Source organism: Lethenteron reissneri, chromosome 6 (assembly GCF_015708825.2).
Source record: "Lethenteron reissneri isolate LAM-NWPU_2019-01 chromosome 6, ASM1570882v1, whole genome shotgun sequence".
Lineage (NCBI taxonomy): Eukaryota > Metazoa > Chordata > Hyperoartia > Petromyzontiformes > Petromyzontidae > Lethenteron > Lethenteron reissneri.
In genome coordinates this window covers 2,305,075-2,326,638 of record NC_083784.1, presented here as the reverse complement: position 1 = coordinate 2,326,638, position 21,564 = coordinate 2,305,075, and the positions used below count along the sequence as shown (strand labels likewise).

Below are 21,564 nucleotides of genomic sequence, written 5' to 3'. Positions count from 1 at the left end.
TAAACACTCATTAGTTGGCTTAAAACGTCTAATATGTATGTCGGAGGATTGTGCAGCAAATGTGAGATGCGGCTGGCATGTATGACACTCATAAAAACGCTGATAATGATTTATTATTTTTAGCATAAAACTAAAATACTCCATTTGCTGTAAGTGAATCTTTTTACAGCCTCTTTTCAGATTTTTTCATAAACTGTATTGCCCATTAATGCGCACTTTCACAATAATAATAATAATGAACACAACACGTGCTAACATGGGATTACGGTTGGGCCAGGTCAGAGCCTGGCCTTGCGTTGAGCCCGCAATCCATCAGCGGCCCAATGAGGAGTCTGCGAGATTGTTTATCGTTTCCCTTATTCCGTGTCTTCAGCTTCTTCTCCTTGCAATTGATTTGTGGCGCTATTACAGTGGAGAGGGGGGGGGGGGTAGGGCCCAGCTCTGTTGATAAGGAAACCGAGAGCAGTTTTTCTTCCACAGATACCCTTTTTACTATCGAGCCTGTATCTGTTGTTTTGCATTTGCGGTGCGATCTCTTCCGTCCGTCGCGGCGTAAATCTTCGTTTCCGCTTATTTATTTATTTGCAAGCGCCAAATCGCCTCCTCCGTGTTTCATTCCGGGACGCGCGCACGGCAAGACGCAAGTCCGCGCGTGGAATAAATGTAAGGTGTTGGGACCGACATGACTCAAGCGTTCGGAGATGTTTAGAGTGGCGCCGTGTTTTGTGACATTTAACTCCGGAGCGTCAACTTTTCGAGGGTTTGATAACGCGACAAATGAGAGTGAGCTCTTGCCGTTATGACCGCCGGTGCTAATTTGATCTCTATCTCGCTACCTAATAACACCCAAACCGAGCCCTTGTATAAGACCTCCGCGATCCGACCGAGAGAATTACATCCTGAGCGAGATTAAGGCTTAGAGGAGATCAGAAGAAGAAAAAAAGGGGGAACGGATCACATTGGAAGGTTTTTTTTATCTTGTTTCACTAGATTGTAGGGTTGGGTGGCTTCAGTAATTGAAAACATAAGCTGTTTAAATCATTCCCGCTGCCAGCAGTGACGAGAAATTAAGTAGGAAACATTGTGGGGGGGGGGGGGGGGCATGAAGGCTGTGGGCCACTTGGCAGGAGTTGGTCTCGCTCGCTTGGCCATTAACGGACTCTCGCCGTGACCAATCTGCCTGCTAACGGACAAATGCAAATTATCAGGAGAAAGACGTAAAACACGCAGTTTTAATGGCTCCGTGCCATTTTTGAAGCATTACATTCAAAATAATTGATTGGTGGGCAAAGTGAAGTGTGATTGCTGGATGAGATGAAGACCTCTCCCATGTCGGTCATGGGGTGGGGGGGGGGGGTTTGACCATACTTCGCCACACTGGTTAGTGCGGGTTGGGTTAAGGGTTCAGGGTAAGACCGGTTCAGATATTACTGGACTCGCCAATGGTGTTGGCCATGGCCAGTAATTACACTCGCGGGTTTACTGGGTTCATAGTGCAGTGCACTAACTGCTGTGCCACCAACCCACCGCACATTGTCTCATTTCTACCATATCTCAGTTGTATTGGAAATCCTAGCATAGGAGTGTATATGCATATTGTGTGTGTGTGTGTGCAAGCCTAGCTAGCCAAGTGCTCAGTCATAAAAAATGGCACATTTTATAGCATCGTAAAATGGAAAGCCATAATAAGGCTGCTGAACAAATGATGAAAAAAACCATTAAATATTAGTCATGACTCCACTGTTATGAGAAATAGATGTTCACATCCCTTGTGGCTATTGACACGGTAAGTTTGGAAGTGAATCTTTTGGCCGACGTCGGTGACTCGTCATCTCGAGCACGCAGTGGGCAAGGCCTGACCCCTGAGTCACTCGTTCGGCACAGTGTCACGTTTCGACCATATCGAGTGTTTGTGCTTCATTTGAACTTCCGAAAAAAATATTAAAAGAGGACTCAATCGGGGGAGTGGGGGGGTGGAACTTGCTGCGCTTACCGGGCCCGTTCCTGGCCTTCGCTTCAAACGTGGCCTAAGGGCAGCTGAGAACACACGGACCACAGACCACATAGGAGGAGGAGGCAGGCGCCAGACTTCTGCCTCTCTCGCGTTCCAGCACCCCGCGAGCCTGCACCACGCGGTGTTAGGCAGGCGTGTCATCTGTATGGGCACGCTCCCAGACCTCCCACGCGAGGGCAAATAGCGTTCCGTTTAGCTACGAGGACAACTACAAAAATGTGCTCAATTTGCATTCGCGTTGGATGCTTCGTTGCGTTGCAGTGCACGGCTGGCTACACCGCGCGTGCCCTAACCTTGCCTCACCTCCCCAATGTTCACCTCTTGAAGCTCCGCATAGTTTAGCGCGTGGCCACCGTCGGTTTTTTTCTCTGTTTATTGTATTTCAACAAGAGCCCCCCCCCCCCCCCATACAGAGCATACAAACCGCGACGGTACCGAGAAGGGGGGAGCACAGAAAGTCATCGGGTTAAACGTTTGTTTTCTGGTTGTATCACGTGGTTGTTCGGCACGATGTCCGACGTTTTGCTCCACATCCTGGGTAGATTCTGAAGGAACTGAATTTCCGTTCCCGAGCGAAAAGTGGGACGTCATGCCAGGCAGTACCCGGTACAAACAACCAGAAAACACACGAGATAGCTATACAGCACAACCAGGAAAACCTATGTAAGTATTGTTGCTAGTTTGCAATATTTTTCCCAAAATCTATAGAATTCTGGGCACAAGCATTGGGTAAGCTGTATGATCAATTCTATAGCAATCGGTCACTTTAAGATGTTTTCTTGTTCATGTTTTTGTTTTTTGTTTGTTGCGGTTGCACCCGATTCAAGAGCCGAATGGCTCACAGGGCTATACCTAATAAATGAACTTTGAACTTTGTAGTGCAGTGGCCTCGGACAAACGCAATGACCACAACATTTGCCGGGCATGACGATGAGTAGCCTATTGGCTGTAATAACAAGCCAGCACAATTGCTCTGTTCCCGACTGCGTATGAACGTGAGGGCGTTGTAATATATATACACGGTACACATCCGTACCGTCTTATTTATATCCCCCCACCCACTGCGGCAAGTGCTGTTGAGATGTCCCCTGTTTCTCGGCCTGACACGCGAAGGCCAATGCTCACGGGACAAAGAACTCATTTCGGGCAGAGCTGACCTGTGGGAGACTCTCCGATGGATACATTGGCTGAAATTGAACCCGGGTCACTGGGATTAAAGAGTCTGCGCTGGATATTAAACAACTCCTCATCATGGGGAGCTTGATTGAGGGTGGGAGGGGGGGGGGTGGTTGGCGGAGCGGTGGCACAGTGGTTAGCACCCCGACCTCTGAACTGGGTGACCTGAATTCACTGAATTAAATTACCAGGCCATAGCTAACATTATTGGCGATTGATGTCTGACCCGATAAAAAAAAAAACGTATTTCTTTAGAACTGCTTTTTGTGTTAAGTTTTTTTTACTTCCTCGACACCTCCAAATAGCACGGTTGGCTACGTACGGTGCGAAAGAAGTTCTACATACATACATACGTACGTTTCAGATATCTCTGCTACTTCTCTTTGCAATATAATTTGTCTTTCAACAAAACCTTTTTTAAAGCCATTACTGAATGAAGGCCTCACTATGCTGTGTCGGTCATGGGGCTAGTTTAACAAGACTTCACCACGCCGGTCAATGCAGCCTGGAGAAAGGGGGCCCTAACACCGGTTCCGATGATGTTAGCCCAGGGCACGACATTTTATTCAGGTCTCGTGGTTCAGTATACGGCGTGCTAACCGCTTTGTCAGCACTCTGCCCGAAATGTAAATATACCAATACCTTATTCCAATATATATTTATTCCTATATTATACTTTAGCAGTGAACCAAGTATCCACAAAAAAATCCCATCAGTATATTAACGAATTTTAAATGAAGCCAGAACACCATTACTTTAAATTCCACTTAAATGTCGGTTGTTTTGACTCGTTTAATATTTCACACCAAAAGAGCACTTTGATCGCACCTACATAATGCGTGCTGTGCACACAGGTTGTGTTTTTATATCTGTACAGCTGAATAATAAGGCTGGTATGCTGGCATCACCAAAACAGATGGCTCGCTTGATTTATTGTGACGAACATACGTGTTGCAATTTCATTAAACAGTTAAGGTGTGATTTTAGATTAATGCAGTAATTTGATATAACAACCACGTTGTGAGGTGCAGTTATGGTTGTGTTGAAGTATATTGGCTTATCGAAGAGCGATTTGTGTTTGTTTGGGTCCCTAGTGGCTACCGCTGATTGGTCGCCATCCATAACACCGGTAAATATTTGGCATCTTCACACTTCGTTGTCCCCGAGAGGTTGAACATAGCCACGTTCAATTTTCCGGTTTATGTGGAGCGGTGGTGCGGTGGTTAGAGCACCGCGGAATGAACCTTGTGGCCCGAGTTCGACACCCAGCCACGTCCAACAGCTGTTTTGTGGTGGCATCCCAGCTGGTCCTGCCCCCCCACCACCCCATCCACTTTCCTTCATCAACACGCGCTCACTTGTGTGGTGAAGTATGGTCAAACAACCCCCTGGCTACGTACGGTGCGAAAGAAGCCAAGCGTACATACTTGCGGTGGTGGATTGATAAAATGCAGTCGGTTACGATTTAATTATTCTCATGAATAATTTCCATTTTTTTTCAGGTTTTGCTCCACAAATTCTGCTCAATTACTTTGTTTGCGGGATATACCACAGACAGGTCGAACATTAGAGTGTGGGGGCGGGGGTGGTGTCTTATGGTGCCCATGTGTCAGTTTATAACATAGCCTTACATCGGGGTTTGTGAATCTCCCACGCCGCATGCATTGTTCAACACACTGCGAATTCGGAAAGAGGAATCGGAGAGCGTTTTTTTTCTTCGTCCGCGCAGCACAATAATCACCCAAAGCCGCACGGAAGGGTGGGCGACCGCTGCATAAATAAGCTCCTGTCTGGGCCAAAAAAATTTCAAAATCGCTTCATCCAAGACTTTGTGGACCATTGCTCTTTCAGCGTCCTCCCACCCACTTCACTTCAGTCAATGACGCAGCGTTTCCTGAGCCTCGTCTGTCACGGTTTAAGTGCACAGCTTCGTGTTTTATGCGCCTTTCGCTGCCTCTCGGGCAAGATGGGTGAACCTCATTCTAAGCTAAGGCCTGGCTGGCCCTTATAATTTGGACCGATCTCGGCGGGTTGTTTGGTAGGGGGCGCGCGTTTGCGTGTTGGCGGTGGCAGAGGGTCGAGTGTGGTGGTAGGAGGTCAAGAAGGGAGGGAGGGGTGCTCACGCGAGTGATGAAACGCGGAGCTCGATGAGTTTGAGTTCACAGTATCCCCTCGTTATTCACGAACTTTGGATAGCTGAGATCGCATTTGGAACTCGACACGACTGCATCGAGAGAGAAAGACAGCGATGAGAGAGAATGCGATGATATACTTTTCACGTATTTAATAGCTCGTTTATGTATTTGTTTAAGGTAATTCATTAAAAGGATATGTTTTCGTAGGCCAATATCATTATCCGCGAGATGTACTGATCACGTGCGTCTCCAGAACGTATCCCTCATCGCAAATAATGAGGGAATAGCGCGTTCGATTTGTTACACGCGATGATGATGACGACGATCTCGTTAGCGCGGGAGAGATCCGCGTTGCAGTGAGCACAGCAGCAGTAACAAGACCGTGAAGCGTGAATGGGTATGCGAAGGCTGCGACACCCACATCACTTTAGGTGCCATGCATTTTTGTCCAACGTCTTCTGGCTTGACTGTGATCATTTAGAAAGGTGGGGGGGGAGGGGTGGAGGCTGAGCACTCATGAGTGAAACATGCGTTTAGATTATTTAGACTATTTGGCTCAGAGTCGCACCGCTGCTGCTCCTCCGGATCGAGAGGAGCCAGGTTGAGGTTAGTTCGGGCACCCGGTAAAGGAAGCCGGCCCCAGGGTAGACCCCCCCCTGGAACTCTACCGGGCAGCAGCAGCAGCACGGCCCGCTGGGCAAAGACCCCGGGGCCGGCCCGGGACACGCTGCTGCTGCTGGCGGTGGGACCATGTCGCTGTGTATAGTGTAGTGTATAGTGTAATAGTGTAGTAGTGTATAGCGTAGTGGTGGGACGATGTCGCTCGGCTGGCCTGGGAACGCCTGGGAATTCCCCAGGAAGAGCTCGAGTCTGTGTATAATGTTGTGTATAGTGTAGTGTATATTAGTGTATAGTGTAGTGTATAGTAGTGTATAGTTTAGTAGTGTATAGTGGAGAGTAGTGTAGTGCTCGAGTCCATCGCCAGGGAAAGGGAGGTGTGGACCGCCACTGCCGCCGCGACCCTCACCAGGACAAGCGGACTGAGAAACGAACGAACGAACGAGCTACTTCGATGACCTATGACTTGCGGCCAGGTCGCTAAGAGCTCTGCGGGCTTTACCTGGTCAAATAAAAAATAGTTTAGTTTTATTTTACTTGAGTGATTCGCTTGCCTTTCCTATACTTTGCAATCCCGTCGTGTTTTTGTCTTGTTTGTTGAAACTTTCTGACCCGCCCCTACTGGACATTTTGTGAAAAAGTGCTTTATAGCTCATCGGATTGCTCCAGTCGAAATAAAGATTCGTATTCTGATAGTGGGGGGGGGGGGGGAGGGGCCGGGCTCGCCCTTCTCCTGCCCCCCTTTCATGGGAAAGGGGCTCAAGTGTGGACCGAAAATCAGGACAGGGGGCAGAGGGCAACCGCATTCACATTCGTGAGAGTCGCTGCTGCTGCGAGCGTTACGGAGACGCTGACCCCTGCTGTACATTTGGAGTCTGCGTGTCTCTCTCTCTCTCCCCCCGTGGTCGTGAGGATTTTTCTCCGGATCCTCCGTTTCCACCCCCCAACCCCACAGAGTATTTGGCTGCGATAGCTTTCCACTTGATGAGCCACTTCGTCGTGAGCTGTCATTTTGTGGCCAGGTCGCGACGGAAAAAGAGCTGTACTGTATAGCTCAGTGAGGCCTGCCTGGTAAGATAAAAAAGGAACGTTGTAGTCGTTTAATCGAGAGGGCGGGCATCGGGGGTGCGTGAGAGCGAGCACGTCAAGGGAGTCGGTGTGCACGGTGACTTCACAATGCTCGCTCGGCCGATTTTTGTAACATCGCTCCGGCGCGACGTAACCACGACGTTTAACACAGCAGCGGGCGGCAGGGCGACAATGCTTCCGTGGTGGCTCTGCCAAGTTTTAAGTGAGGCTTTGTGATGGTCATGAACACGGGGACGGCAGGGGAGAGTGGTTAGTGGTGGTGGCGGAACCTGTCAACGTTATTTGCTCGCTCGGACGCGGCGCTTACGCGACCACTCAAAACTCACCGCGCCTCCGATTAGCACGGTTGGCGATGTGCGACAGAAGTTCAACGCACAAATGTGCGCACACCGGGGGGGATAGGTGGGGGGGGGGGTAGGTGGGGGGGTGATGGGAGGGTTAAGAAACCTGTCCCGTTGTTTCAACTCCCGGGGCCGGCAGATTCAATCAAAGCGACGCGCGCCCTCCGGTTTGCAAGTCCAGTGCGCGCTGCTGCTGATCATCACACCGCTGTGGCAGCATGAAAAATTAATACGCAGCTCCGTTCTGTGGCGGTCTGTGCTGAAAAAAAATATTCCAGCGCAGCACTCGCCTTGCGGGAGAACATCTTCCGCAAGGCTTGTCCGGTAATTTTTAAAAAAATAAAACGTGCACGGCATTCACAGGAATCCACGACGTGGGCAACACGATTACTGGATTTTGGCCAGCGCCGCTTAATGCCCTGCCGTTTAGCTATTGCGCGAGCTATTAAATTTGCCGGAGCGGCATCATTTACGGGCCACAGTCCCCGGGACGAGCCGTCGTCCTCCTCCGTCACGTGTGTTTACCCTGCCTCGGGAAAAAATCGCAGGCACCGGTACTCTGGTCTCATCCGGCAAGCTGAGCCCATTTTTGACCCTGCTACATTCCACCGTCAAGCGGGATGTTTGCTGGTGTTGGGAGATTACCGTTGGTTTTGCGATTATTTATTTGCCGTCCGGTTCTGTTGTGCGTGGTCTCCCACCCTCGCCGCCGCCACGTCCACCCATCGCACACTCCTCCGCTGAACGCACCACCACCGTTTATTTTTGCACGTTCCGAGTTTTTTGTGCGGGCGTTGGGCGAAGATGACTGAATTTGCAGTGTGCGCTATTGAAAAAGTTAATTTCAGCAAAAGTCAATTGAAAAGTTTTGCTGAAATTGCAGTAAATTCGCCAACAAGTTTGGAATGATTTAAAAGCTGAATAAATTGCGCATGCCCACTTGAGCACAGGCTATCTCTCAGATCAAAATGAAACAAGGACTAATTTAGAAAATCATAACGTTCCTCTTCTTCTTCAGACTTCTCAGTCTCGTAATAAGAATCGTTTGTCTCCGTGGTTTAATTTTGATTTTATTCTGAGCTCAGAAACGTATTTGGTGTGTGCGTTCCATTTGAATGCATGCAAAAGTTTTGATACGATTTTCTTTAAAATATCTACAGTAAAACCTTGGATTGCGTGCATAATTCGTTCCGGAAACGTGTTTGTAATCCAAAGCACTCGTATATCAAAGCACCCGTATATCAGTTGTGATCACGTGACGCTCGGCAGACAAAGCGTATACACGTACTACTCGTATTGCAAGACCTCACTCGTTTATCAAATTAATATTTATTTTAAAATTTTGCTCGTCTTGCAAAACACTCGCAGACCAAGTTAGTCGCAATCCAAGGTTTTACTGTATTACCATTCACCGCTCAATGGCGCCTTCGATTCGTACGGTTGGCTACGTACGGTGCGAAGGAAGTTCAACATGCATACATATGTGATTTCAACTAAACACTTTGTAGGTTTGTCAGTTGTGTGGGATAACCTCTTCGATGTGCTTCCACATTGTACCGCACACGCTGTTCGCCATGATGTTCGACTGTTCACTCCCCGCGCAGGGAGCTGCTGGAATTCACTTCATGAAGAAGCTCCCACCAGTTGTATCAGTTTTTGCAGTTGATCATAATGTCTACTCCGAGGGTCGACAATTGTGCTAATCGTTTCTCTCTCCTTTCTGCCAACAGCATTTTGCTTGTAACAGCTGCTTTGTTTCGTCACAGTGCTAACAATGCTTTTTTTTTTACTGCCATTCTTTGATAACAGATGAGAGGGAAGACGTGCAGAAGAAAACGTTTACCAAGTGGGTGAATGCACAGTTCCATAAGGTATGTAAATACTCTCCTACCACCACCGCCGCCGCCACGATGTTGTCTGCACCTTCGAGACTGGGCGTCAGCAGTTTTAAATATGTTCATGCTTGCTGGTCGTTTAATAATGTAATTAATCCACTCCTTCGTCAACTGGACACGCGTCTTTTTTTGTATCAGTGCCGAACCGAGGTGGAACATCTAATTTGCAGTCTGGCTCCGATCGTGACCCAGGTTTACAATAACGTTACGTAGTCGACAGCCGGGAAAGTTTTTGTGATTGAAACTTCGTGTTTCTGTGTGTGTGTGTTTGTGTGGCATTGTTGGGGGAGTTGGTAGGTTAATGGTTCGTGCACCCGACATCCTGGGTTTGATTCTCTGCCACGGCTTAAACATCAGCGGCGAGTGATATATGAACCTGTCATGGGATTGCCCCCTAGGTTAACTCGGCCTTAAATGAGTACATGTTGTGGTGTGTAAACTTCAGCACTGGGGAAACAAAGGTGGCTGGGCATGGTGTGTCGGGCACACTGCCTCCTCATGCGCCGTGGCGGTCTTAATAGGTGCTCGCTAACGGCACTCGTCCCCAATCTGTATGGTCACACGGCATCGTTGCCTTGGTAATATTTCTGTTGTAGCGTCAGCATGTCGGAGGTCAAGCATTAATTACAAGGCAGTGAGTTCTAACCTTGATATTTTGAAACATGCATTTCGTCATGCTTTAATATTCCACTGATTCGGCATCAGCCCCGGTTGTTGTATTGTGTTGTTGCACCGCGCACGGGATGCATGACGGTTTTTGTTCATATTGGGGTGACTTTATACGACGTTGTGGTGGGCCTTGTCAAGTGCCTACTGGTGCCTACATGGCATCTGTTTCCATTTTATGCAAGGCATGTGGCCTAATTTCACACGTTTATATTAAATCAGGCTTCATGCTGCTTAATTAAGCCAAATTATTTAATCTAAGCAAGCACCGAAGTTTAATCAAACACCGCAGAACCCAAATTACATTTTAGGATATTCAAAGGCCTATATACATGCTTTATTACAAGTCATTATTCCTACATTAAGCAGAAGTTTGCGATACGAGATAATTAATTTACATTCATTTACAGCGGTGGTGACGTGTCTTTCTTAATGCAGCGTCGTAACTGTGGAAAAGCCACATAGACAACATCAAGCAACGTGTACGTACGTTGAACTCTTTTCGCACCGTATGTAGCCAACCGTTATAATCGGAGGTGCGCGGTGTGGGGGGGGGGGAAGGACAAGAAACTAAACACAACACACGAATCGCCGACACCCATCACGCAATGTGAACGTAGTTGTGGAACACGTGTGCCACGTACCTGACACGCTCACGCAAAATGTTCAACCATCGCCGCACGCACCCGTAAGTTTGTCGCAACGTACTCCACAACGCTCGCGGGCACCGCAAATGTTCCCACGCGTCTGGCCGATCGCTCGTCACATGTCATGTACAGGCGACGCCGAACGCGACTTTGACTTTTCTCATCGTTTTTGGCCCTAATCAATCGACTGCTGGATGAAAGCTTCACCAAGCTGCCATCGTCTCTCTCGCGATCCTTCTCTGACGCGTTACATCCCATGGCCGCCTCTCCATCGTTGTACTTGACGATCGGCCGTCATCCCTGCCCACGCGTCCTGCCCAAGGCCACTGATATTTACGGTACTTCAGAAAGGTGTTAACCTACGGAAGGTTCGCTCAATCCGTATTTCTCTCTCCGTCTCTCGATTTAATTTCAAGCGTGCATCTCTCCACACTTTTTTTCCCAACTTTAATTCCCCCCCCCCCCAACCATTTTTTACAAGAACTACCATAAAATTTGTTTTAAATCATAGCATGTAGTAATGCATCAATGAACAGCCTTCTTATTTTGGCACACTGGAATGTTGCTTTTCGTTACCAAGGACATTCTTCCGAAACCATTCCAACCCGCTTGCCGTGGTGTAATGGACAGCACGCACTGGACTTAGAATCCAAAAAGTCACCAGTTCTATCCGGCCTCTTGGCGCGGCAGTTGAAACAATGTCTACCCGGTGGAATATTGTTCACGGGTAACGCCGCAGTCGGTCGACCGGCAGGTTGCGTGCCGCGGGGTAGAGTGTGGGTACTCGCAACTCGTACAAGATGTTTAGCCAGCGATGGGAGAGGAGGCCAACTAGCCTCGAGGGGGAGGCTCGTGTTGCGGAGGCTTGTCCGCCAGCGGTGGCATCGCCAAACAACGGCTCGCCTCTGTCGACATATAAACTACATCTCGAGACTTTTTAACAGGCGTTTTATGCTGCTGGAAAATGCCGGCGTTGCGATACCCGTGCTGGGGCGCTGTCCCGAACGAGCAGATTGTGTGCGTGACACGGCCACAGGAGGTGCTACCCAGCAGAAGGGGGCGGTACCTGTTGTGTGCTAGCTCATTGTCCCAGACCGAGCTGAGTTCACGACTCACCCCGGGTGAGTCTTGAACTTTGTCTTCTGCACGGCGCGTCGCACGTCAGGTGACCACTCTGGTCAGGCGCTCCCCCCCCAATCCCCTCCTGTCCCTCCGTTCATTCTATTCCCCATCCTTTCTTGAACTTTCCACGACTCTCCACCAATCACATTTCATTTCCCCAAGCCGACCCCCTCGTTCCCGCTTAGTTTTCCCTTGACGACCAATCCGACGTGAATGTTCTGCACCTTCAACTCCGGGCCCCCTACGTCGTCGGCTCTCCCTGTCATTTCCCCTCGCCGACGAGGATCCGGCGGCGCTATTCGAACTCACGAGCAGCCGCTAGACCCGGCGCATGTATGTTATTTATTTCCTAATAGGGTTTTGCTTCTTGGCATACCTTAGTTGCATTCACGGATTCCCATTAAGGAATTGCAGAGGCTGTTGATTTTTTTTTTTTTTAGAAAATGAAAGCCCGCACAGGCCTTACGAGGTCCCATTTGCATTCAGTAATTGGTAGTAGATTACATGTGCCGGAATTCATAAAATCACTTTTTTCCCCTCCCTCCATATGCTTCTCCCAAGACGTTTTAATTGGTCCATAAGTGGGCAACGTATTTTTTAACTGCCAGTTCAAATTTCAAAGCAGATAGGCATTTGATATATACAAATTCATTCTGAAGTAATTTATGAAAATTAGCTAAGCCAGTGGATATTTACGATTACACCCTGGGTTCAATGTTGCAGCTCCGTTGCCTTTTAAATTCAAGAGTTGTTTTAAATACATTTGACTGGCGTAACTGAAACGTGAAGTAATATTGAAGTACCGCAAATATACCAATGGGCATTCAGTTGAGTGAGCAAGATCTACGTTAGAAATAGCGTTATTCAATCCAGTAAATTAAAACAGAGGTCACAAGGCTCGTCACATATAAAAGAAGAGTAATATGTTCATATGAATATTTTAAGAAATAACAAATACATCCCATTTACACCCTTATGTCGATCTGCTACAAGATGAAGGCTTTCCACGTGGGTCTTGGGGGTTGTTTCACCATACTTCACCATGCAGCTCAGTGAAGATTTGCACGGTGGCACTGATGTCAGCTGCGACCAGGATTCGAACTCGGGTCACCTCTGCAACCCCAGTTTAATAAATAAGCAGCGATGCAGTGGTCCGGCGCACTGCGCTTTGAATCCAGTGACCTGAATTCACTTCCCCCTCGCAGCTGACAGGAGTGGCGAAGGAGCGATATCTAAACAGGTCCTGGGAAACCCAGCCCCCCCTACCCCTCGTCTCTTGACCAACCCGCACTGACCAGCGTGGTGAAGTATGGTCAAACAAACCCCCACGACCAGCCCCGACACAGTGCGGCCTTGATACAGCAGTGTATTAACAGAGTGCTATAAGTTAGCATTCTTAATACTTTAATGGCAGTTGCATTTCTGCTCATTTCACAGAGCACACGGCACAGCGCCCCCATGCAACCCTCTTATTCAATTCAATAAATCAATATCCCTTGTTAAAACACAGCACTGCGCATTTAAGCGTCTGTGTAAAAACGATTTAGGTCACGTCTCATTTCTAGATATCCCTTTGTGGCCGGCTTGCTATTATTACATCAGCCGAAATGTGCTGAGCCTAAAGGTTATTTGGGGGTCTTAAAGCTGTTGGGCTGTCTCACAATGGTGCCTGAAAAAACGGAGTGCGACTTTTCTTTCGATCAGTGCTCGCGCACTATCGGTGATCGTGATGCTTTCCACCTTTCGGGTGACTTACGGGAATCATTATTTGTTTCTTTCGGTTAAGTCACGTCTAAAGACAGACATACCAGTTTTCTGGTATGTCTGTCTATAGTTTTCTGGTTGGATTTTATGTCGCTATTTCATTTTACCTGATGATGATTGCTTGTGTTGCAATCGAAACGTCGTATTCTATTATTTAATTAAATTTATTATTTTATCTTTAGACGTGACTTAACCGAAAGAAACAAATAATGATTCCTGCAGTCACGAAAGTTCTAAAATTAAGACTTACGGGTACTCGTAAAAAAATGCTCTCCGCTCCCGGGATAATGCCCCACTTACAAAAGCAACTGAGCTATTATGGTGCGTCTCATAAAAGGGCAGTGTTGTACTCGTTTATAAAACACTCCCGTGGTCTCGTGATTTCGGGGGTTTTTGTGTCTTATTTACCGGGAATGCCTTCTTCATCCGAACAATCTTGGCTGTACGAACAAATGCAGCTTGCATTGTTATTTTTTTATGAATCTGCAAGTGTTACTCGTAGGAACCTCCTGGTTACACCAGCCCACAGGGGATTATTGTGTCCGTCCGTCGTGCAGGGAGGGGAGAGTGGGGAGGGGCTGGGTGGGGGAGGGTGGGGAGGGGCTGGGTGGGGAGGGTGGGGAGGGTGGGGAGGGTGGGTCTCGGTGGGGGGTGGGAGGGGTGGGGCTGGGTGGGGAGGGGCTGGTCACCCCGTGGTGCCCTTATAAAACTCAACGTTTAACCTACTCACGCCGGCTTGTGCCCGCCCTCACAGTCGGGCATATTTGCGGTATACACCACGCCGCCGTTGACCCTGGCCATTGACTGAGCAACCCAACGTTCCTATCAGCTCCCTCCGCAGGAATGTGTTTGTATGCGAGGGGAAAAGCAACTTCACAAAAAACAACTGGCATGCTTTAGATGCCTGCCCCTCCCATCAAGCTCAAGAACAGTACTGTGCTATTGCAGTTGCATTTCATACATGCCCACACAGACAAAGATCCCCATATAGCTTTAAGCAGACTGTTGGGGCAAGCGCTGTTAGCGAGCACCTCCTGAAGGTCAGCACAGCACACGAGGAGTGGGTGGCCAACGCCACGCCCGGCAGCCTTTGTCTTCCGAGTGACAATGTTTACACACCACACCAGCTGTTCGTTTAGGGCTGAGTCGACCTAGGGGAAGTCCCAGGACCGGTTCAGATATTCGTCCCTGACCGGGTTCATAGCCTAGCACGCTAACCACTAGACTACGCAGACCCGGCAGATGGAGATGCAAGCACACACACGCACACACACGCAACAGAAAAGGCCATTCTACAATATATATTGTAATAATTGTGCTGAGTTCGGGTTGTTCACAGTTCATCAGGTGGCCTTCCTGGTGGCAACGTAGGTCTGCATTTCTGCGAGCAACACACGCGTTGTGAATTGGCACCGCAACAACAACAGCAGCAGCAGTCTGTTACAAAGCCCGGCGCTCCGTGTGTCCGTTTGTCCGTCAACTAACTTACAAGAGCCTTTCAGAAGGCCTGAATCAAAAAAGTTGTAGAAAGTGAACCCACCCCCCCCCCCTCAGATGTGGGGTAAACAGTTGACCCAACAGCTTTCAAAAAATTGTCGAAACCCCCTCCCCCCCCCAATTATTTTGGAAACATATGCTTCCACACCCTGCATACAATTAGTCCGTAGTATCATACAATCGAGTCAGTAGTATCTGCACACATGGGGGGAGGGGGGGAGGAAGAGGACGTCAGTGGGGGCAGGCGACGGGTGAGGCACAAATCGCCGAGAAGCCCTCTGGAGGAGATGGAACACGGCGGGCCGCCTTGTCCGAGGTCGCCTTATTCTCGCACTCTCCTGGGGTTTGTTCAACTTTGTCCAGATATTATTACGAGCCTCGCAAACTTGCAAGCGTGCTTGTGGAGCAGACGAGTCTTCAGCGATGGGTCGCCGATACTTTGCGGTTTCTTTTCTTTGAAACGCAAAATATCTTCGAGCACGGAATATTCACGCTCTTACTAAACGCACATGCGATCGTGACGAGTGGTCATTTTCAATGAGCATAAAAGAAAATGTGTACTCGTAATCAGCCGTTGACAACCTATGGAATATTCGTTGAGTCTTTGTCTGTGGCTTTAATTCGGTCATTCTCCTCGTCTTGTCGACCAAGTCTGTCTACCGTTTAGTCGACGTGTTGTTGTTGGTGTGAGGGGTTTACAGCTCCCCCGCATGACCCCCAGCTACCCCCTCCCCGATATGATCAGGTCAGCCAATCGGTGAACTCCGTCAACTTTTACATCAAACGGCTGTTTCATGGAGCTCAGTGTCCGTGCCCGACTGCCCAGACAGTCTGGGTGGCTGGAACGCTGACGATACCAAAACGCCGGCCCCCCAAATCTTTGCCTTGACGCTTCGTTTTAAGAGATTGGGCTTTTTCTTGGCCCAATGGTGGCGCAGGCGCAATTATCAGAAATCTGTGGCTGCATCCAAGCCAATAAGTTTTATGTTTTAATTAAGGTCCTCGCGGATCCTGCTAAGTGAAGTGTTTTGGAGGAACAGCTGGCGGTGTTTAGTGCACTCATTTGAAATTCTTTCAAAGTTTTCGCCAGCTTGACAGGATTGACAACTTGGGGAAAAGTCTCCCGCTGATGAAACTAACAGAAAACAATCTCCATATATATATCCTTGTTCAAGATCCGCAGAGGGTGCCTTAAAAAAAAACAGAACTGCCTGGTTTCACGATGCCAAACTTTTTCAAGCCACCGATTCTTATGTAAGGGGCATTATGCTGGCATGGCTTTGGACCCACGGTGGCATCGGACTATACTTTGTCGGTTCTCCCCTGCGCGACCTTTGTGCGCTGTGAGGTTAAACACGCCGTTGTGCTATTATTACGAACGTCCCTGTCGCGCTACAAACATTTTCGCTGGACGCTTATCCCGTGCCAAGCTGAAACATGCGACAGCCTGGATTTAGCGCCGACCCTGCCCACCACTGTGCCCTTTTATTAGATGGATATTTTAAATGAATGGGATTTTGTGTTGGTGCGATGGCTTTTTGGACCTTATAAGGCCGGCTTCTGTGCCACGAGCAGTGCCGTTCACATCCGCTGTGGCAGAACCCGTTGTGGTTTGTTGTACGAGCCTCCAAGTAATTACTCTACACCCTCACTTTTAAGTGACTGAGAATACAGTTGGCATTTGTATGTTCACATGAGTATGGGGAATAGTCGACTTCATTACTGTTGAGTGCATTGTGAATATATCGCCAATTGCAATGTTATTACGGGCTTGGCTAATGCGCCTTTGGTGCAGCAGCGCTGTACCAAAACGCCAATGTTAGGCGATGCCATTTGTGCGGTGTACGCACCCATCTACCGCCTGAATAGGCTGTGGTACAAAGTAACGAATCGTACGGCTAACTTGCATTCCTGCTTCAGCTATGGGCCAATGGAGCAGACAAGAGGGCATCGGAAAGACATCCACTATTCGATGAAGTTCCCTCCCCAAGCCATCGCCATCTCTCTCGCGAATGTGAGACGTAACAATCTACCCAGCACCTGCTCACGAGCCCATTTCATCGCTCCGTCTCCTCTGCGGACGTACTCCAGGAACGCGTTCCATTCCTCGTCTGCCACTCCCGTCATTATTCCCGAGCGTCGGTCATCGTCTCTTCCAGCGACGTTTCCTGCCCCGAGCCCAACACTCGCCCTTCTTCACGGTTCGGATGAGATTGTCGACCGGCGTGTTGATCCGAATCCCGTGTGCTCCTCTTACCTCTTCCCAATGTAACTCATTGGCTTTCATTGCGCCCCCTATCCACGGTGGATGTCCTCCGAGGCACTTCGTGTTCCTTGTACGTACGTGTGTACGTTGAACTTCTTTGGCGCACCGTACGTAGCTAAACTTGCTCATCGGAGGTGCGGGGGAAGGACAACCAACTAAACACAAAACGCAGCTCTTGCTGTGATACTCAGACCAGGATTGTCAGGGTTAAAAAAACACACACACACACTTGTTTCTTGTCCGCTCGTTATCGGTGCGGTAGTACACGTCTCCTCTCGTATGAAATGTTAGTTGCCGCGTTGTAATCTCATCCATTGTCATCCTGCGAATTCTAAGCAACGGTTGCGGGTTTAGAAAAATCTCTCGCACGTTTTGAAAGGTCTCGCTGCCCATTTTAGACAGCCAGATCGGGGCGCCGATACTTATGGCATGGTCATGACCCCCCCCCTTCCCCACTGACAAAATCATTGTCAGTGAAAGGCAGTTCACGGACCTGCAACACATATTTAATTGGTTTATTGTTCGTCTTTGCACTGCCGCGCATGCGATTTGGTGGGACTCCGATGTAGGGACAGGTCACCCGTAGGCAGTGCTGTTTGCGTTAATTTGCACCTCGCTAGCCATACATGCGCTCGGCAGGAGAGCTCCAAGCTGTGAAGTGTCGCTGCAGGCTGCCACGGTTATGAAATCCACGATGACCTTCAACACTTTTTAAGATTCGTTTCTCCGTTTGGCACGCAGTGTGAAGTGGTGACAGAAAGAGTGAATATCGATTTCCTCGCCCTACAGTTCTGCTATCATCATCATCATCATTATCGTTGTCGTCGTCATCAGTGATGACCAATCCACTGCTGGACAAAGGCCTCCCAAAGCCTTCGCCATCTCTCAGGATCCTGCGATGTATTAATCGACCCGGCACCTGCGCAGGAGCCGATTACATCGCTCCATCTCCATCTTCGATGCGTTCCATTCCTTGGCTTCCGCTGCATAATTTCTCGTGACCATCAGCCGCCATCCCTTGCTTGCGATGTGTCCTACCGCAGCCCATTGCTTTTCTTTTTTTCTTTAACTTAATAAAAAAAAAATTCAGTCGGAGCCCGGCACAGAAACTCCACGGACAGAAGTCCCGAACGCCGTGTTCCTGAGTTTAGAGGAGATGGGGCTCGCTGCTGCCCCACCGAGTGGGGACCGCTAGCGGGGTGCGTGAACTTTCATGTGGGGAAAGGAAGGTGAGGGGGCGGTGCGGAAGCGGTGGGGTGCAGGGGGGACCCATTGGCTTTTATGAACGGTTTGAATTATGTCTCTGACTCACGCACTCCTCTTTGTCTCTCGCGGTCTAATTCCCAGCGTGCGGCTTAGTTGACGTTAACGTTTTCCCCACGCTCTTTCTGTCACAAAGCAGTGCTCAAAATCAAATTCAACCAATATTAAGCGATCGTTAAATGTTATCAGGAAATTTGTGTTCTTGCGCGACGATTTATAGCGGCGGCATTTGCACCCGACGCTTATCATGCGATTTACCCACAATTGTTGCAATCGCTCAACCCGTGTTGCTAACATTTCAAAAGTCTTCACGATATCAAAAACTGAAGTTTGTGCTGAAGAATGTTTTTAAAAATAATACACAGACTCTGGCTCTGAAATGAATCATTCAATAAGTGATCATGGCATAAATTGGGGGTGGGGAATAGAGTCTGAACAAAAACCTAAGAATGCTCACTGTGAATAGTTGAATGTGGAATCAATATTTGAGCAATTCTGCATTTTCACCCACACCACTTTCCCCCGTGTGTTTCTCGTTTTTGTTTGAAGGCAGTCGTTGCCTGAGTTTTTTTTTTTATAAAACCCAGAAGCTCGCTCTTTATGGGAGATTTGTCCCCTTAACCTTCCATATCACATGACTTCCTTCAAGCGGTTCGGCAAACAGAATCTGCGGCGTTGCAAGTTGGGCTAGGGGGAATATGCAAGGAGAAAAGATAATTTGTTTAATGTCGATTAACTTAATTTTTTTCATCTGCCTCAGGATCAAAAACATTGAGATTTTTGGTCAGAACCCTCATTGAAATTAATTAATACATATTTTGTACCTTGTGGGGTTTTACTTCAGAAAAATTACTTTGTTGGTAGGAAAAAGTCGTTTCCAACCGCTAACATTTGTTTAAAAGGGAGGGGAGGGGGGAATGCAGATGCAAGTGATTTAGAATTCTCTCAAAATCGTCATTGATGGTATAATAATTTAAATGAATAAATATATATTTTTTATCAAGACAGTGCCTTCATTTCTTTAAACAAATGGTATTACTTTAATGTAATTTCATTACAGATTTTTATTGCATTATTACAGAATCAGAAGGCCTTCCGAGGGATAACACGTTCATGAAACGGAGCTGTCATTTCCAAAAACGTGCAGCGTCATCCGGTGTATTTAGAACCTGCAAGGACATGCAGTGTCCTTGCAGTGCGATTCAGCCACACAATGCAAATAGTTCAGTTGAGAGATATGTGGCCGGTCGACAAATAGTTACCGAGCATATTTAAGTTATGTGGGTTCCCTTATAGGCATCGGCACAGCTAACGCACGCTACATTACGGTTTTATTAGTTGTTATATGAGCTAATTTTGATAACATACATTATTAAAAAACACACATTCCTCCACAATGCGACGTCGTCGACAGTGCTACGGTTCCGTGAAAAGTTCAGTGACAAATTAAGTTATATAATTGCCTGCAGCTAATTACCATCTTCTCCGGATGTTCATACAAGTGTCATCGACACGCCCCGATTAACATAGCAAAGGACACCGTAACTCGATTTAGATACCCGAATTTAAAGCACGCATTCGGGCGGGCGCAGAGAATATATATATATATATAGAGTTATATATAGCGCCTCATTCCAATGCGCTTTACAACAATTATAAAATTGTACATAAGATGACAGTGGTTGGAGACAGGCCTGGTTGTAGCAGGAGGGGTAGCGATAGGGGTAGTGATAGGAGTTGGGATAGTGATAGTGATAGGGTTAGTGATAGGAGTTGGGGTAGTAATAGGGGTAGTGATAGGAGTTGGGGTAGCGATAGGAGTTGGGGTAGTGATAGGGGTAGTGATAGGAGTTGGGGTCGTGATAGGAGTTGGGGTCGTGATAGGGGTAGCGATAGGGGTTGGGGTCGTGATAGGAGTTGGGGTCGTGATAGGGGTAGCGATAGGAGTTGAGGTAGTGATAGGCGTAGTGATAGGGGTAGTGATAGGAGTTGGGGTAGCGATAGGAGTTGGGGTAGCGATAGGAGTTGGGGTCGTGATAGGGGTAGCGATAGGGGTTGAGGTAGTGATAGGCGTAGTGATAGGGGCAGCAATAGGAGTTGGGGTAGTGATAGGGTAGCGGTAGAGGTTGGGGTAGTCCTAGTCGTACCTGGGGGACGGGAAGCTGGGAGTAGCAGCAGTTGGATGGGCAGGGCAGAAGTGATTGACGTTCATTGGTATCTGGATCAGAGTGTGTCGGTGGCCACCTATGAAAATGAGGTTTTTACGTCACTGCCAAAACCCAGTGTTATGATGCACGTATTTTCCCTTTCTTTTAAAGCAAACGTCGGGGGATACGTCTTATAATCCGGAGAACGCGTTGTCTTGCGGAAGATGTCTTTTAATCTCGCTGTTCAAAATCTTGTTCTGGAGGACGGTTCTCTAGTGAAAAACATTCCCACTGGGTGGACAGTCGATACCACGTGCTTTTCAAAAGTCATCTTCCGAAAGTTATCTCTCCATATTTTAAAGCAGCGTTTAAATAAACACATTCCCCCGATTAGAAAACCTTTTCTTATCGAAATGACCCCAACGTTTGGGAGCGTATACTCATTCCGAAAATGTGGCACTTTCACAACTTGGCTCCGTGTGCACGGAGTGGAAGCGTCTTTTATTTGCTTATTTATTCAACGATTCACTTATTCGCACAACTAAAGCAATCAAAAGAGTTGGGCGGAAAGTGCAGCAACAGTGGGGGGGAAAAAACATGGAAATTGCCTGGGTATGGAAGTTTAGGGTTTTTTTATTTTCAATTAGGTCACGGTTGTCAGAACTCAATTTAAGGCACATGGGAGACTTGGCGAAGCAAACCCCCAGGTCCCGTTTCTCGCCGCCGTGATAACTGCTGCACCGCGGGCTCGCAAAGCGCACTGCGCACTCAGCATGGGCGAGCAGAAAGTTGCTGACGGCTTAAGTTCGCGCTGCCCTCCCTCTCCCACCCACCTCTTCCTCCCCCCCCCCCATCCACGCATTACATAAGTGGCTGAAAAAAATACTCAATAGTGTCACTCGCAACAACAAAAAACACACGCAA

The 21,564-nt window shown here is 48.2% G+C and overlaps 1 protein-coding gene across 1 annotated transcript in view; it reads left to right on the top strand.

Moving 5' to 3' along the window:
- LOC133353592 (dystrophin-like) overlaps positions 1 to 21,564 on the top strand; it is a 639,339-nt gene that overhangs the window by 114,182 nt on the left and 503,593 nt on the right. The window contains 1 exon segment of the mRNA XM_061569957.1: positions 9,183 to 9,244. Within this exon segment, the coding sequence (XP_061425941.1) occupies positions 9,183 to 9,244 (62 nt within the window).